The 16,938-nt window shown below is 39.4% G+C and overlaps 1 protein-coding gene across 1 annotated transcript in view; it reads right to left on the bottom strand.

Moving 5' to 3' along the window:
• The window catches only part of MTPN (myotrophin), a 30,306-nt gene extending 13,826 nt beyond the window's left edge, over window positions 1-16,480 (bottom strand). Inside the window, exon 1 of the mRNA XM_041398667.1 lies at window positions 16,351-16,480. Within this exon, the coding sequence (XP_041254601.1) occupies window positions 16,351-16,422 (72 nt within the window). The 5' untranslated portion in view covers window positions 16,423-16,480. The remainder of the gene's footprint in view (window positions 1-16,350) is intronic.
• Window positions 16,481-16,938: the final 458 nt, after the last annotated feature.

The raw sequence follows: 16,938 nt of genomic DNA, 5'->3' as shown, positions 1-16,938 counted from the left end.
GAACTGATCAGTATGAGAATTTATTTGATCATTTCCTTCATCTGTTCCATGACTTGGCATCTGAACACACCAGCAATTAGTAGCTGGGATTTACACTGCAGTTCTACCACAGGAATAGAAACTGACTATTGTGGCCTCATTAAATCCTATTGCATAGGTTAACTGTATTAGTAGAGCAGTGCCTGTACTACTTATGGCATTAAAATGCTCTTTCAGATTTAGAAACAACTCCATATCTCCATCTGTACTTATCATGCAAAAATAACTGCATCTCCCCTTTTCATGCATTCCTTTCATTTCAGTTTTAATGAAGGAAATCAGATTCCATGCAGTCAGATGTCCTTAGAGGGCAGGGAAGCCTCTTGCAGGAGCTACTGTGTAATTCCTGTCTTCATTATACTAGGAAAGAAAATAACTCACTGTACAGTCTGTTGCATTACTTCCATCTCTTTGCATACAAGGGATCACCACCCTTACAGTGTATTAGATAACTCTGACATTTTAAATATAGCAACAGCTTTGCTGTCTCAGTGATAAAAAGGAAGAGTAAAAAATCCTCTTTCTATAGAGTTTAAGCACAATGGATGACATATTTTGACTATTTTGCTGCATATTGAAAATACTATTTCCAAAAATTTCATATTTACTATTTTCTCCACAGGCTTTGTTTATGCTGGTTGTATTATTTGTTTTTAAAAATTCAAAGAGATTAAATGAGATGGCAGAAGTAAATAAATGATGTTGGATATAATCTCAAGACATACTTTGCTATAACAGAAATGATATTGGTATCTACTGAATGAAATCTTTCCCTCCAATATAACTAAGTTTTAGTTTTTAAATCAAACTAAGCACCTGAAATGTTAAGGTCTATGTTTTGCAGTGGAACATATATAAACTGAGCTTTGAAATCACTTAAGAACAACACATTCCTTAGTTTTCCAAAGGAAGAGCAAACTTGGAAAAATCACACCTGTAGAAAAAATTATTAGCCATATACTCAAAACAGTTTAGAAAACAATCTTGCACTTCCACAGTGAGTATGTGGGGGCATGGATTATGCCTTAATCTTCCCCAAACACTCTAATTTTCTCAGTTTGATTCTGCTCACGCCCCTTCAATCATTCTCCATTATAACTTTCTCCAGATTCATTCATCACTGGAAAGACTTTTAAAAAAAGCCACAAGCCCACTCCCCCGCCCCTCAAAAAGCCACAAACACCAGGTAAGTACTCAGAAAATGAAAATACATTATTTTTGCCATTCTACTTAAATTTTCAAAATGTTTTTAAGTACATAAGCCAAAGTATTTTACTGTTTAACGCGTGTTGGTTTCAGTTGTATGTTCATAGAGTTTTCAAGTCTTTACTGCTGCCACATGGCAGCTCTGGGGCTCATCTAACCAAAAGTTACCTCTCTAGCAAGGAAAATGTAAACACCTTGACTGAGAATCCCTAAAAACAGTACAGTAGAAACAACTGAAAAAACCACCCATTTTCTACACACAAGGTCAATAATTCTACAATTTCTAAAATAACTGTGAGCTCAGAAATATTGTAAGCCAAGCACAAACTTCAGTCCTTACTCAAACAGCAAAAACAACATGATGTTTTTTATATAGCTAATCCTTGGGTCATAAACACTGGTGGTAATGAGGGAAAACTTAAATACCACACTTCCTGAAATCTGACTAATAATCTAAAAATATAAGGAGAGTTTAATTCTACAAGCTTGTCAGCCTAGTGACTCATGCCATTACAGACTATTTAAGGCTGAAAAGGAACTTTGGAGGTTATGCAGTCTAACATTTGCTCTTAAGTAGGTCCAATCAGATCAGGCTGCTCAGCTGAGTTCCACAGACCTCCAAGGACTGAGGATTCCAAAAGTTCTCCAGGCATAAGCCCTTTCCATGGTTTGATCTTCCTCACAGGGAGTGTTTTTTCTCTTACACCTAATCAGAATTTTTGCCTTTTAACTTGAACTGCTGTTTTTTTCACTGTGCGCAACTAAGCAAACTTCTCTATATCCTGCCCTTTGTACAGAAAGATAAATACAAATTCTTCCCTTTATCTTCCTAAAAGGAACAAACTCAAAAACAAACAACAAAACCCCAAAAAACCAAGTTACCACAATTCTAACAGCATCAACTTGTACATCCTTCACCTACCAATAAAGCCAGAGATAAAAAAGCCTTTACAATTTTTTCAATAGATCCTTTGCTCCATAAAGCAGTTGGTAGAGATCTTCCTATGCCTTCCAGATTCCTAATTAACTTCAACTGCACTTCAGCTGTCATACCTCCTCCATCTCTGCATATTTGCACAGTGTTTCTAGATTTCTCTCACATCCTGAGAGGATGTGTCAAATGTACCAAATATACCATGGACTGCACCCCAAGCCATGGGGCCAGCAGGGCAATTCTACCCCTCATCACTCACCTGGAGTGCTGTTTTCAACTCTGAAAAACATTTAGATGAGATATTAGGAAGAAATTCTTTACTGCGAGGGTGGTGAGGCACTGAAACAGGTGTCTCAGATGGGCTGTGGATGCCCCATCCCTGGAAGTTTTCAGGACCAGGGAGGCTGGAGCTTTGAGCACCCTGGTCTAATGGAAGGTGTCTGTGTCCACATCAGGGAGGTTGGAGCTAGATGATGTTTTAAGTTCTTTCCCACTCAAACCATTCTATGATTTTATGAAATAACACAGGAAAGGGCAATCTGACCTTTCATCATAGAAACAGAACTTTATATATCTTTCCTCCTCTGAATTCTTCCACAAATCAGTTGTTCAAGCACAGAACTGGAACCTCAAATACTCTGTTTTTCAATTATCATATTTTCAATTATGAATACTTGAGAAGAACTAAAATTGATTATGAGTTCAAACACAAAGTCAACACAATAGACTGAGTTTTACCAATAAAGACTCAACTGTTACTATCCCAGTTTTCTTACTATTGGAATTTTATTGAAACAATCATTGGGCTTATGTGCAGAAGTACTAGATTTTCCATGTGACCTGAAAAAGAGTGCTTTCCTGCTTCTCAGTCTGCCTCTGGAATGATTCTGTATAGATTCCATTCTGCAAACCTTGTTCTCACCTAAAGCACCAATTCACACACTGCCAACCTTAACTGCAAACTGGAATGAAATACACCCACACACCCAAGAGATGCATTTTTATAAAATATGTTGAAGAAATCTGACAGCATTGTAGAATACCAGGTCTCAACAATGCAGCTTGCTACACAGAAATAGTCACCTGGTCTGCTCTTTAGGCCTTACTTCAGTGATCCCAGAACATTCCAACATTCCAGAACAGTCTCAGAGTCTAAAAAGCAGCACTGACTTTGATGAAGTAGTTTTCATTCTTGCCAAGACAAACTGATTTAGCCAACCAAAATCCATGCTACCACTGTCACAGGTCCCTGGAGATTACCAATAGGAAAAGACTTTAGCTATGAATTACTGAATCCATTTTATGGTGTATCTAAAAAAATTATTTATTGTTTTCAAGTGTAAAATTAACATTACTCTAAACACCTTTGACTAGCGGAGAAAATAAATTAATTTCTTCTTCCAAGCTGCTTATAAAATTTCCTTTAAATACTTTGTTATGGTGACTGAAATGAGCACCAGCCTGAAGCAGTTTTTGCTGGGTAGAGAGGTTAATTTTTTGCATCTATGACAGGAACTGAGACAGCTTTACATTGATACAGCAGACAGACATACAGATACAACCCTCATATCATCTGCCTTAATACACATCTGAAGGTAAACTGAACCACCAGTCCAGCACTTTAGACAAGGAATAATTTATGTAAGATTTTGTGTATTTCATCATAACACTAGTTCAGTGTGCTGATTTCACATTTCCATCTGTTTTAACTAAGAGCAAGAACAACTCAAATAACCAGCTCAAAACAAGTCAGTGCAATGTATCATTTAAAGTTCTGTACATTTTTTTTTCCTATAAATGGAAAAAACTCTTGACATATGCCTCAAGGGTTGCAGACCTAAGAACTGGACAGAGCAGATAGAAAAGATAAATTTCACATTTCCACTCAGCCTGTTTTACTGAAAAAATGTCTAAAACAATGCAGGAGGCCTAAGAAGGAGCAACAGTATTTTATCATTTCTTCCCAGCAAGTTTATGGAGCCTCAAGTTTTCTTGTCTGTATCTTCTGATTCACAAGAAGAATGACCATGTTTCACTAATAGTCACTAAAAATTCCAACCAAGAGCAAGAGTGGAACCTGGTGAAATGACTAGTAACTCAGAGGCTGGGTTAAGCCAAAGAGCAGAAAGGGAAGTAAAAAGATTAATGTTGTAAGCTGTGAATTGTTTATGATTTTGAAGCTGATTTCTTCAGTTAAAAACTGGCAATAAGATCCTACCAGAGCCGAGGAAACTCGGCCGCAACTGCAAGTAGGCAGTTTCCAATGGCAACTGCAAAAATTTTGTGCAAGATCCAAATTTTCATGTGAATTCCCTATACTATCAAAAATTACTTTCAGTCCACTCAAAAAAATCAGTGTAACCCAGCCTCAGCCTGCACAGAGACAACTGCTATTGCTGCTCAGTTGTTCAGCATATTCCAACCATTCCAGTAGTTTTCCAGCTGCAGCCTGAGTCGACCACAGTTGCATGCAGACAACTGAACTGAAACAAATGACCTAGATTTGTTGTGTGGGATACCCACTTCACACTTGGAGAATTTCAGAAAACCTAGAAGTTTGTTGGTTTTTGTTAAACAGCTGAGAGTGACTGCATTAGCTAAGCATTCCTACTGATTATTTCTGTGTTTACCCTCAGACCTATTTAATAATATCTTTTTAACTCCTCTGGGTGTTTTATTCCCCATCCTCTAAATTTGGTAACTTGAAGCGAGAAGGAATTTTCTCCCAGAAGTCTTCTTTCTACCCTGTATGCTTTGGGAAATATAGGGGACAAGATGATTTTACACCTCCCCCTTATCACATCTTACTGAAACAAACAGAAATAGCAAAAACATCCACAAGATATCCTGCAGAGATAGTGATCAAAAACCAAATCCAAGTTAACAGATGTTGAGAAGGGAACTTGAATACAGAAAGTTAAATCCCTGTGGAAGAGGCTGAAGACATGAGTAAATTTTCCTTATTTTTCTGGATTCATTTCTAGTATTTGCTGTTAGTTTATCCTGCAATATCCAACTGAGCTTCTGTTTTTAATAATATGAAAAAAAAAAGGATACTCAAAGAATTTCAGCACAACGTTCCCCCTAAAAGACTCTCATCAGTTTATCAAAAATGGGTTTCTGTTCTGAGGATAGTGTGTGTCTCCAGCTGGCATTTTGTAGCAAGTTGTACATCCAGAGCAGACAGATGTAGATGTTCATGTAAAAAATGGATATCTACTTCGCAGTTCTCTACTTTAGGAGAAGCCTTAATTCCTAATAATAACACCAATACTTGGTCTATAAAAGTTAAGAAAATGAATTATGAACCTGATTATGAATTTTACCTGTCTTGATAGCATATCTAAAGTACTCTGAAAAGCTTTTAAAGCACTGCTACACTTCTTCTGGCTTAAGCCAACAAAAAGGTACTTAACAAGCATACTTTTCAGGTTTTATTGGTGGTAAACAAGTATCTAGCTTATCCACCATAATCAAATGCAATCTGAAGTCCTTTGTTTCAGTCAAACGAATACAATTCCAGAAACAACTGCTAAATAAACTGAACTACTGAGCCATCTGTGCTTCAGTTGTATCAGCATTTTGGGAGACAAACAAACCTGATACATGAGTTGTTCTGTAGAACAGTAATGAACCAACTGTTTCCTAGCCACAGCTTCTAGAAGCTCATGCTACAATCCCAGCTTCAAAGATGTGCTAAACACTGTTATTGAAAACAGTTGTTCTCCCCCCTCCCCCAAAATGCTTAACCTGTGTAAAGATTTGAGTGAGAAATAATGTAACCCACTCACTACTTGCACCAGCAAGGGATGAAACAGGAACGAAGGGCCCAGTTGTGCAGCTTCTCTTAGCTCCTATGAATTTCCATTCATAAGTTTGGTCCAAAATTTCCATTTATAAATTTGATTCTTAGTTAGGTAACAGCTCAGAGTAATGGCAGCAAATAGTTCTGACAGAATAAGCTGCTGCAGACAAAGGTATCATTGCTCTCTGTTCAGATTACCTCTTTAACTGATGAATGTTCGTGCACAAAATATTCTGGATGATGAACTGAAACAGCCAATGATTAGATACTTTCCAAAGTGTCTCTGCTTAGAATTCAGAATTAAACTGCTTTAGTTACAGCATCAGGACTCGCTTGTCAGCCCTGATATGGAGGGCACAAACATCAATAAAAGCCTTTAACCATTAATTCTAAAGAATTGCAGATCAATCTAATGACTTTATCCCTTAAGTTGACATAGACCTGATGTTCACTCTGAAGAGTTGTGTTAAGCACTGCATCTATTGAACACAGTGCAGTGTCCTTTTTCATAGGAAACACTGAGCTGGCCCAAAAGGGTTGGATTTTTTATTGCAGAAGTGATTGGCCAGACTTCATGTTTTACCAGTGCATTTTGGATGAGGTGATTTGCATGATACCTATTCTAAGAGTATACTAAGTAGAAGATATTCCAGCTCACGTGGGTGCCAGACAATTGCTAAACAGGGGCCATCAAGCATACATAAACCAGGAGTCAGAGCAGTAATTGTCTCAGTAATAGACCATCAGCAAACTGAGAATAGATGACACGATAAAACCAGAAAAATCTACAAAACAACACCTGTTCCTACAAAAAGGAATTTTTTTTTTTCAAACTTAACATGTCAGAAACTGCTCCAAAAGTTAAGCAGCTGAGCAAAGGATCCCAGCCATTGCTATGCCTTCTGCATTGTGTTAACTGCCAATTAAAACACTTTCAGTTTCTGGAAGAACCCCACACCAAGTTCTGCATTAAACTGCTCAGTACATGTTGTCCAAGGAATGAACAGGAAGTGGATGTTTTCCTTTGAGGCAAACACACGGCGCCAGCTACTGGGTTTCAGTTTCAATAGATGCCAGCTTGATTTTTTGAATTCTCTGCATGATCTAAAGACACAATAAGTAAAAAAACCCTGCAACAATAATAAATGTGAATTCTCAAAGCTCAGGTTGTACTGTATCAGGAAGAGATGAGAGAATAAACAGGAAGATGAGTGTATCTCCCAAAGATTATTGCTATGGTTAAAAATTCCCTGAATAAAAGTGCTTTAATTGGGGCTTAGCACTATAAGAGGAATTACCTCTGAAGAAACTGAACAACAGATATGTCCAAGGCAAAATCAAGTGTTCTATCAAATCCAAAGCAATGAAGCTCAGCTTCTAAATAGGTTTTCCTATAAGATTAACAGGCGTTATTTTACTGCGCACAGTGAATTTACATTTTCTTCATTCAGCAATGCATAAAAAGATATGAAATGTCAAAAGCAGCATTAATGAGTTCTAGAAGTTTTGTGCCTTAATGCAGAGTTTTGTTGACATGATGAAGCAGTTGGTGATTGGAGTCGTGCAAAAACACAACATGGAAGCAAAAAACTCGATCAGAAAAGCTATTTTTACATCCGTAAAATAAATGCTGCTTTCTAAGCAGTATATACTTAAAAACATATGCATTAACAACTACTGAATGGCTCCCTAAACCAATTATACACACTTGGAATATTCAGCTTCACTGTAATACTTTCCTTAAAACTTACAAATATTGGTATTGCACTTTTAAGTTTGAAATAATCCACCTACAAGTTAAGCTATTTTCTCCAGGAATTACTGTTGAAAATGCTTCAGTAAATAGAGTCTATTAACTTGTCACAGAAACGGAACTAAACTGTATCTCATGTTATACTCTAATTAGAGGAACCTATTTTGAAAGTAATTATATTTACTGTCATTATGCCCAAGGTAAATTTAAATAACAGAGAATTACTGTTTTTATCACAAGCCAAATTCAAGTTTTTTAAATTATGCTAAATATCCGTGACTTTAGCCAAGAAAGATTTAACAGCATTATTGAAGTTATTGAGAAGTCAGCAATCCAAGAAATAAAGATTCGCACAAATGCCTCACTTGAGTACAAAGGATTCTGTGGGATTTTTTGTGAGTTTGTTTGGTTTTTCTTAATGTAGGGCACAAACAGAAATGCAGATCTCACCTCACAGGAAGTCTCCCGGACTCTTTGTTATTTGACTTGAAACCTCCTTTCAATTGCATTACCTGAATCAAGCACTGGAAGTATTTTTGAACAAACAGAAAAATACTTTTTAAACATTTATTGCCTATGGTATTTGCTTTCATAGTGTCATTAACAAATCAGTTTAAATGACAGATGCTGATGGTAACTGTTCTATGGACCGCTCTCTATCTATTGTCTCAAATGGCCTAACAGCTCATCTTTCCTGCTTGAAGCTAATCACTAATTTATAGGTCACAAGTGTGTTACAAAGCAAGTTCATAAATGACCAGAGTTTGGAAAATGAAAGAATTAGTCATCCAACAATAATTATCAAGACTTGATGTTAGCTCATCAGAAACTCTGAGCACACAATTTTGTTGTATAAACTGACTCAGAACATTCTCTGAACTTTGGCTGGAGGTGTGACAGGGCAATCTCCAGAACACCTATCTAGTGATGTTTTGGTCTGCTCAGCTCATTAGCCACAGCATGCAAATACTCTCTTTGATTTCCAAAGTGCAGCTGAAGGCTAAGTAAAAGGATTTCACCATTTCCCTTCTGGCCTGTAACCACTGAGGAAGGCAGCAATGTCTGTAAGCAAAGACAAAACTGCAGACCATATTCTAATTCTTGGTGCAGCAAGAAAGACACTAAAATTCTTCCTTTGAAGAAATGCAATGCCCTTGGCAAACAACGTATCTGAACTGAGCTACAGAATTACACTGCATAAGAAATACTAATAAAGAATGTAAAAATGGGCAAAGCACTAAAAGCACCAAATCCCAACTCCCTCAAGCTACTTCAAAGCCATATTCATGTGCATTATGAGTTTTCAAGACCATATTTTTCTTTCCCTTCCTACTCTCCCTCATCAGGATTTCAGTTGCTTTTGGGAAAACAAATTATTTGCTACCCTAATAAAGAGGTAAAAAACCCAACCCCAAACAAAAAAACCCACACAAAAACATTCCAATCAAACAGAATTAGGACAAACACTGCAGCTTGTTCAACAGGACTTATTAGTACTGATTGCATTCCAAGACAAAACAGCAACATGACAGATAGCAGTTCCTCAACCATTTAAATGAAAGTATTGTTTCCTTTCACATCTGCAGCCTGTGACTGTAGTATCTGCCATCACTGGTCAGGATGATCATAGGCTTTAACACCCATACACTACAAAAAGATACCCAGCATCCAATAAAAGTTTAAAACTCGCTTTAATATGAGCTGTACTGATTTGTACCTACCTCTCCTCATAATGAGCTAAAGCAGAAAAGCATCTAATTGTTCAAAACTGCTGAAACTGCAACTTGTAGGAAAAACAACTGTTGTATAACCAACTGGTCAGTTATTGGCACTTATTAATTCCAGCTCATGCTTTTGTCCTAGCAATAAATCTGTCTATGGAAATGACGACTGTTTCTTTCCACAGAATTGTACTGGGAAATTCAGCATTAATTTTACTATGGAGGGGATGAAAAATTAGGGATAATTTAACACAAGCCTTCAACTTGAGAAGTGAGAAAATTAGGTAGAAATAGGTAACTTTGCTCACACTTTTGTGTGGACACATATTCAGAAGTTCAAACAAGCATTAACATGAAACCATAAAAAACATGCTAAATTCATCTGATGCTTCACATAAAACTGTATCCCCATGACTTCAGCAATACAATTATATCATCCCCTGGTTTTCTGCATCTTTCCTAAATTTTCTCTTCTGACCTTTAATCAGACATAAAAATTCTTGGACATGAGAACCCTCAGTCCACAATGTTCTCCTTTAATTTAAGTAAAATATTTGACCTTCAACCCCTGATACATTACCAGCTGAGCCTATTGTCCTTCAGAAAAACCACATGGAAGTTGTTTGGTGTACTGAGAACTACCCAAAGGAATCCTCATTTATGCATTTTGACACTGCTGCAAGATCCACTCATTCAGTATTTTTTACTTATGTGGCCTGCATGAGTCACCAATGCCATGGTACCCAAGTCAACATTCACTGCACGATCTTCACATCTAAGTCAACTTTCCACATATCATTCCAAATGGATACAGATCCATAGCACTGCAGAACTGTTCTCTCGGAACAGAGAAGCTTAGCTCATCTCCTGTAAGCCTTCTCTTGAAGTCAAAATTAACTAACTGAGCTAGGCTTGAAAAACAAGGATTTATTAAAGATAAAACTGATACAAGAGGGAAAAATGTGGTTAGAATAAGGGAGGGAAGAAAAAAGAAGAGCAGTAGTAGAATTCAATATTTTCCTCACATCACCAAATTCTCTGCTTGTTATTCATAACCTATTCCCAGCTTTGACTGTCATACTTAGGAATGCATATGCTGTATACCACAAACTTGGACAACACAGGATACATTTCAGACACAAAATTTGCTTTCAGTTTAGGGAATGGAATACATTAGTACATCAGCAAAAAAAGATTAAATTAAATGTTTTATTATCCGGTCTTAATAACTCTACTTTTTGCAGCAAACACTCATTAGGCACAGGACAAATCAGCACAGTAAGAACACCCCAGACAGAATCAAATAAGTAAGTACTTAACTTGGGTTTTAAGCATAGAAAGGTCAATTATGAATCATTTAGGCAATATGTTAAAGCTATCCAGATTTTCAGAGCACAGACATGAACTCAATGAACAAAATCACCACAGCCTGACATCAACCATCAACATCCCAAAGAAATTATTACATTTAGCAGTTCCAGATTCATGATCATTCAAATGATCACAGCTGGAATGAGCTCTATTTACATTTCAAATTGAAATGGCTGAAGAATCAGTTCTATCTGTACCTTCACAAAAAAAAAAGCAGAGATTTGAGAATTCTGGGATGTTCATTCAGTCAATGAGTCACACATTCCACCACAATGCCAGGTTTGCACACAAGTTTGTTACTCCATGCTGCTTCTATAAACTACTTAAGAACTGATGCACAAACTGTTAATATCTTTGAATAATTCTTTGCCTCAGACTCTCTTGGATCAGACTGGGGAAATTAATTAGCCGTCCTGAAGAGGTGGTTTTCAACAACCTCATTCATTTTACTGTGCACACCACTAGGAAGTGGCAGCTGTGCTGTGTTTTTCTGAAAGTTTTTCTAGTACATTCCTGGGATTTTGGTTAAGAGCAACTCCACCATGAATATGGAACCTGCTAATGGCAGGTTACAGTAGCAAACAATTATCTTGTTCCATAAAAGGAGGATTTAGGTCATAATGTTAAAATTTGCAAAATATAAATTGAACACCAAGATTAATTAGAACTACGCAGTAAAACAAAATTATCTTTAGCAATCACATTTCAGCTGACTCAACAGTAATCAAGTGGAAAATAACAGAACTCCGAGAATCTGCAGATAAAGACAAACCCTCATAGTAAAAGTGCTGCCAAAACACTGGGGAGTTACAGAGATACCCAAGAGACCCCAGAGGGAATAACCTCAGTCCAGCAGCTCCCAGATCAGGGCTAGCTCTGATATGCTCCTGGACAAGCTAGTGAGGTGTTGCTGCCCTGCACTGTAATCCAGGCAGGCTTCCAGGCTGTCACTCAAGAGCAGGAAACCTGTTACCTGACCAGAGGCAATTCAGGTATCAGTGTAGCCATAATAACAATGCGCACTTCAGCATTCGGCATTATGAGATAAGGGGAATTTCAATGAATCCATTATATGCTTTATCAAGTAAATCAAGTAATTCATTCACATATAGCAACCATTTAAGCACACATTTTCATTTAGTTTGTAACTGAAAGTGTAAAAGTCTTTGGAACGGACAGTGAAGAGAACAGAGGTTATCCCCAAGAATTAAAAGCTATTTATTACTCCATGTTAATCTTTCTTCTTGCAGATATATTTAAGTTTCTTCTCTGCTTCACAGCACTTAACTATATCCCTGACTGCTGCTTCTTGTTCAAAAAGGTACTTCTAGACTTTTTTTTTTTTTATTTTGCTCCATAGTTAGTTTAGCAGTAGTCAAGTTTTATGCATGTCTCAAGACATGCACTCAAACCTCACTATATCCCAAAGAAATGCAAGACTGCAGCATCACAGTTTTGTCAGGAACACACAGGTGGTCGATGTTGTCTAGATGAGTTATTGGAGGTCCTCCAGGAATTTGGTTTTGTTTGTTTCGTTATCTAAAAAAACAAGACACCACACCAGAAATGCCTACAAGGCCACTTTCTACAAACATCCATTTCACAGCCTACCATAACTTCAACCTCCCAGTCCTCTGAGCAGTAAAAATCTGGTGCTTCCAGCTTTGTTGCCTGTCCTATCTTCTTATGGTATTAGGTTAGTTGACTTACCAAACTTAACTGTAAGCAGCGGTAGGTTTAGGAAACGATGTAAGGGATTAAATCATCTCACGGAAGTGGGGAATTCTCAGTTAAGCTATGGGAGATGTACTTCAGAACAAACATTTATTGAAGCCTCTCCTACAAATCTAAGTTTATCTTGCCAAAAACTTTATGCCTCGTGAATAAAAAAATTGTACTTCACCTCAGAAATCTATTGCTGATTGGAAATGCTATGTGCACATGCTGATAGAGAAGTCCTTTCTAAGCAAACGCACAGTTTATCTAATTACACTGGGGAAGAAGGCTAAAGAAAAGGAAAAAGAGCAAACACCATTCATGTTAAGAAATTCTGTAGACTTAATACAACTTGTTATTCTTCTAGCTAGTACTTTTTAACCCACTCCCTACCTTGAGGGAGGTAAATTTCTTTCAGCTGCGTGGGTCCTCCTCACCCATTAAACTGTGCATTTGATTCAGTTGTTCCCATGGAAGTTTCTGCTTTCTTGAGGAATTTTAAAAATTTGAGTGGATGTATGTGGGAAGAGTGCAGAATTCCTTCAATCCTTTAGATTCCTGTAGGCATCTCTGATGCTAATATATGCTAGCTATATTAAAAAGGAAGACATGAAAAAAAAGCAAACAGTAAAAACTGCTTAATCTCATCATCATAAAAATAGCTGACAATGTACTTGCTGCCATAACACACTAGATACAGTATTCCAGGAGAAATTTACATTTCCCATAAAGAAAAAGTTGACACTGTTGCAAGTTCAGAAATGTAGACACTAATATAATGTCCCTTACAAAAACAGAAAGAAGTCTTACAAGGTTATTCAAACTATAAAAACAATCTTTCATATTTTAATCAAATAGAAGCCACCAGTATCTTTCAAATGCAGACTGGCAACACTGAGATCTCTTTTGCTTATCATTTGGCATTGTCTGTTTCATTGAAACCCCTCAGAACTACTCTTTCTGTGAAAACTTTTTTTCCTGAAGAAAGTACCTTCAAGAGAAAGCAAAATCCCAATGCAGAAAAACATGTAATGCAAATTGAGACCTTTGCTTCTGTTTCTGTATCCTTTCTTTGTCCAGGAACTGTTGAAGTGGCAGAAACATTCACATTCTTCTTGGTACTTACTAGCCAAATGGAAGATTAAAAAAAAAAAAAAAAAAGAAAAAGAAAAAGAAAAAAAAGAGATACTTGTGACTCCACAGATAGGACTTCCACAGCTTACTACACACAAGTGAAGTCCAGTCTGATTAAGGGAGTTCAACTCCTAGAGTCCCACTGATAACATCCATTTATATTATTATTTTTAGAGCACCCAGGGTCACCTAGTTAGCATTTCAAGCACTGCCATTCAAATATGAAACAAAATCAGAGGTCAAACCCTTCATGTGGTAATTGGTGGCAAAACTGCAAGATCATAGTTAAAGGCTGTATTGTTTCCAAACAAATAATGAGGAAACAAGACTAGAACAAGAAACAAAACAAATGAGAAGCTGGGAAACAAAAGTTTCAGGAAGACAGACAAGGAAGAATTTTATGAAGATGCAGACTGTAAGATATATGACTGCCTCCCCCATTACAGGGAGAGGAAATTTATGCCACTGCAAAGTTTATATAAGTAAAATTCCTGAACATTAAATCATACTTAGAGCAGGAAAGCAGCAGGGAGCAGAAGCCGTATAACTGATAAGGAAGAAAGTCAGCAAGAACATAGAGCACAGAACAGATACTTTACTGAGAACTCTAACTACCAAAGCATGATTTGCCTTCACATATTTCATTAATCTCAGAACTGAGAATGTGAAGTTCCAGCTGAGGCTTCTCCTACATTCAGATGATTTATGGAGTTCTCTTGCCCCTCCTCAACGTACATTTCCTGTTATACAGTAAAACCTAAACTCATTCTTGTACTCTTTCCTTCCCTGAAGGCACTCCCTCTATTTCATTTACCTTACCAAAAATTAACCTACCTGTACTTCTGTAAAACTTACAAAAAATCAGACAGAAAAAATTTTAAAAACCACTAGGAAGGATGAGGATCAGTCAAAACTTGCTTATATAAGCTTTGCTTCCAGAGGAAACCAGCCTAAGAGTTTACTAGCCCACTAGTCTGTCAAGAAAACAAAAAGGACTGAAAACATTTGACTTCTTGTAGGTTGTTTAACAACTGAAGACACAACAGAAACTTGCAAGTGTGAGAAAAGTATGAATAAGATTACATCACAAACCAACAGAAAACACCCAGAGTTTATTCAACTTCTGCATCAGAAGCAGTTCTACAATGTAAGAGCACTGAAGGATTGGTGGCTCCTTTTACACTAATCATCTAACTCCAGTGAGTATCTCTCTTTTAAGGATGTCTGCCTCATTAGTACAGTTCATGACAGACTTCAGCCTCTTTACTACAGCAGCATCCAGGCTGGCTCAAGCCTCTTTCAGTAGCAGATGGAACCAAGTATTTGACTCGGCACTGAAGCAGATGAAGAGTGATCACAAATCCATTCGCTACACAAGTTGCAGTGACACTCAGGAAGAATGGGAATACAAAAAAAAGCTTTCTAATTAGCACTGCAGTGAACTTGTAGATAGAAACTGAACCAAGACACTGCCAAAGCATTAAAGCTTTGGCCTCAGCAAAAGATACACAAGGATCCAATAATTACTAACGTGCAGTGAATTTTCTAGACACGGAAACCATTTAAAAGCAGTAGGAAACATCCAAATATGCTGCTGACACACTCTGCAAGTCCCCAAATCTGAGAAGATATTAGACATACCAATGTATTACCCAACTTTATTACACAGACACAGGTACACAAACAGCAAACAGCTGAAGTGGGATAATTACATTGTTCCCAGTTATTTCCTCTAGAACTTTATAGGCAAAGCACGTGAGTGCACAGTCACTTTGATGCAAAGTCCAGAAGCTTAGCTGGAACTGTCGGAGAAGACTATTCAGGCTAAGCTGTTGGACTTTGTACTAAAGCAGCTGGAAGTACTTGCACACTTCTCTTTTTGCCAGGAGCACTACAAGTTTGAAAGTTGACAACTGGAGTAGAAAGAACCTAAATCATCACGGCAAATTGTGTCAGCATGTGTCAAGCTCCCAAAGACAATCATTAACTTGTACAGAGATCAAAATAATTACAGGTAAATTAGATGTACACCTCTGCTCTGATGTAACAGTTCCCAGACAATCCTCCTGAACAGTAAGGATTCACTAAAGCAGAATGTTGCCCTTGTGTACTTTTCCCACAAACCTCAGTGACAAGAGAAGGCAAACGAGGACAGAATGCAGCTTTCCCATCCTGCCGTGTACCTGAGGACTGCTCAGCCATCACACAGGTGCCTGCTGGTCCCGCAGCACTCGCCCTGACCAGGTATCAACACACTACCCGAAGGTTAATGCATTAAGCCTCAGCACACCCGGTAGCTTAGCATCACCCTACCAAGGATGAGCCCTGAAGCACAGTGGGAGGATAACCAAACCGAGGCCACAAATCCACACAAGATCAGCGAGGCAGGACCATAATCCTGCCTGTCAGTCCTTTAAGTTTCACGTAGTGACACGGAACAACTCCACCGGCATGCGCGAGGGGCGGCCGGGGGCAGGAGAGAAGGAGGAAGCCGGGGAACCGAGAGGCCCCGAGGAGGGGGAGGGGGCTCTCAGCTCCGCACGGAGCTCAGCCCACGGCCATGGAGTGCCCGTAGCCGCCCAGGCCGCGGCTCCCGCCGTCCCGGCCCCATCCCGGGGGCTGCGCGCACATCCCTCCCTCCTCCTCCGCCCGCGCCGCCGCCGCCTCCTACCTTGGCCACGTAGTCTTTCACCTCATCCAAGTCTCCGTTTTTGAGGGCCCACATGAACTCCTTGTCGGACATAGCGGCCGCCGGGCGGGGGGACGCGGGCGGGCAAGGCGGCGAGGGGCCGGCGGCACGGGCCGGGCACGAGGCAGCGCGGGCGGTCCCGCCGGGGCGAGGAGCGGCTTCACTCGCGCGCGGCCGCGCTTCCGCTTCCGGTTCCCGTGTCCGGCCCCCGCTCCGCCGCGACGCCCACGCGGGACGGCGGCACACGGGGCGCAGGGCGCATGCGCGCGCCGCCGGCGTCCCCGCGTTCTCCGGGATACCGCGGGGGGAAAGGGGAGGGCGAGCAGGGAGGGCTGCGCATGCGCCCTGAGCCCCGCGGCCCCGCCCGGGCCCCGCGGTTGCCATGGAGACGCGGCCTAGGCCGGGCCCGCGGGGACCGAGCCGTGCCGACCTCTGCCGGACACGGCCGGGACGCGGGATCCGCCCTCACAGTCTGCTCCCGCTGCGGGACCCACGTGTCTGAATAGCTGTTCTGCAAACCCCGAGGCTCTGAGCTGCAGATAATTATCATAATGCTTCCAAAGCAGCAGC

Source organism: Onychostruthus taczanowskii, unplaced genomic scaffold, assembly GCF_017590055.1.
Source record: "Onychostruthus taczanowskii isolate IOZ18803 unplaced genomic scaffold, ASM1759005v1 scaffold15, whole genome shotgun sequence".
Lineage (NCBI taxonomy): Eukaryota > Metazoa > Chordata > Aves > Passeriformes > Passeridae > Onychostruthus > Onychostruthus taczanowskii.
This window is presented reverse-complemented; position numbering and strand designations above follow the sequence as displayed.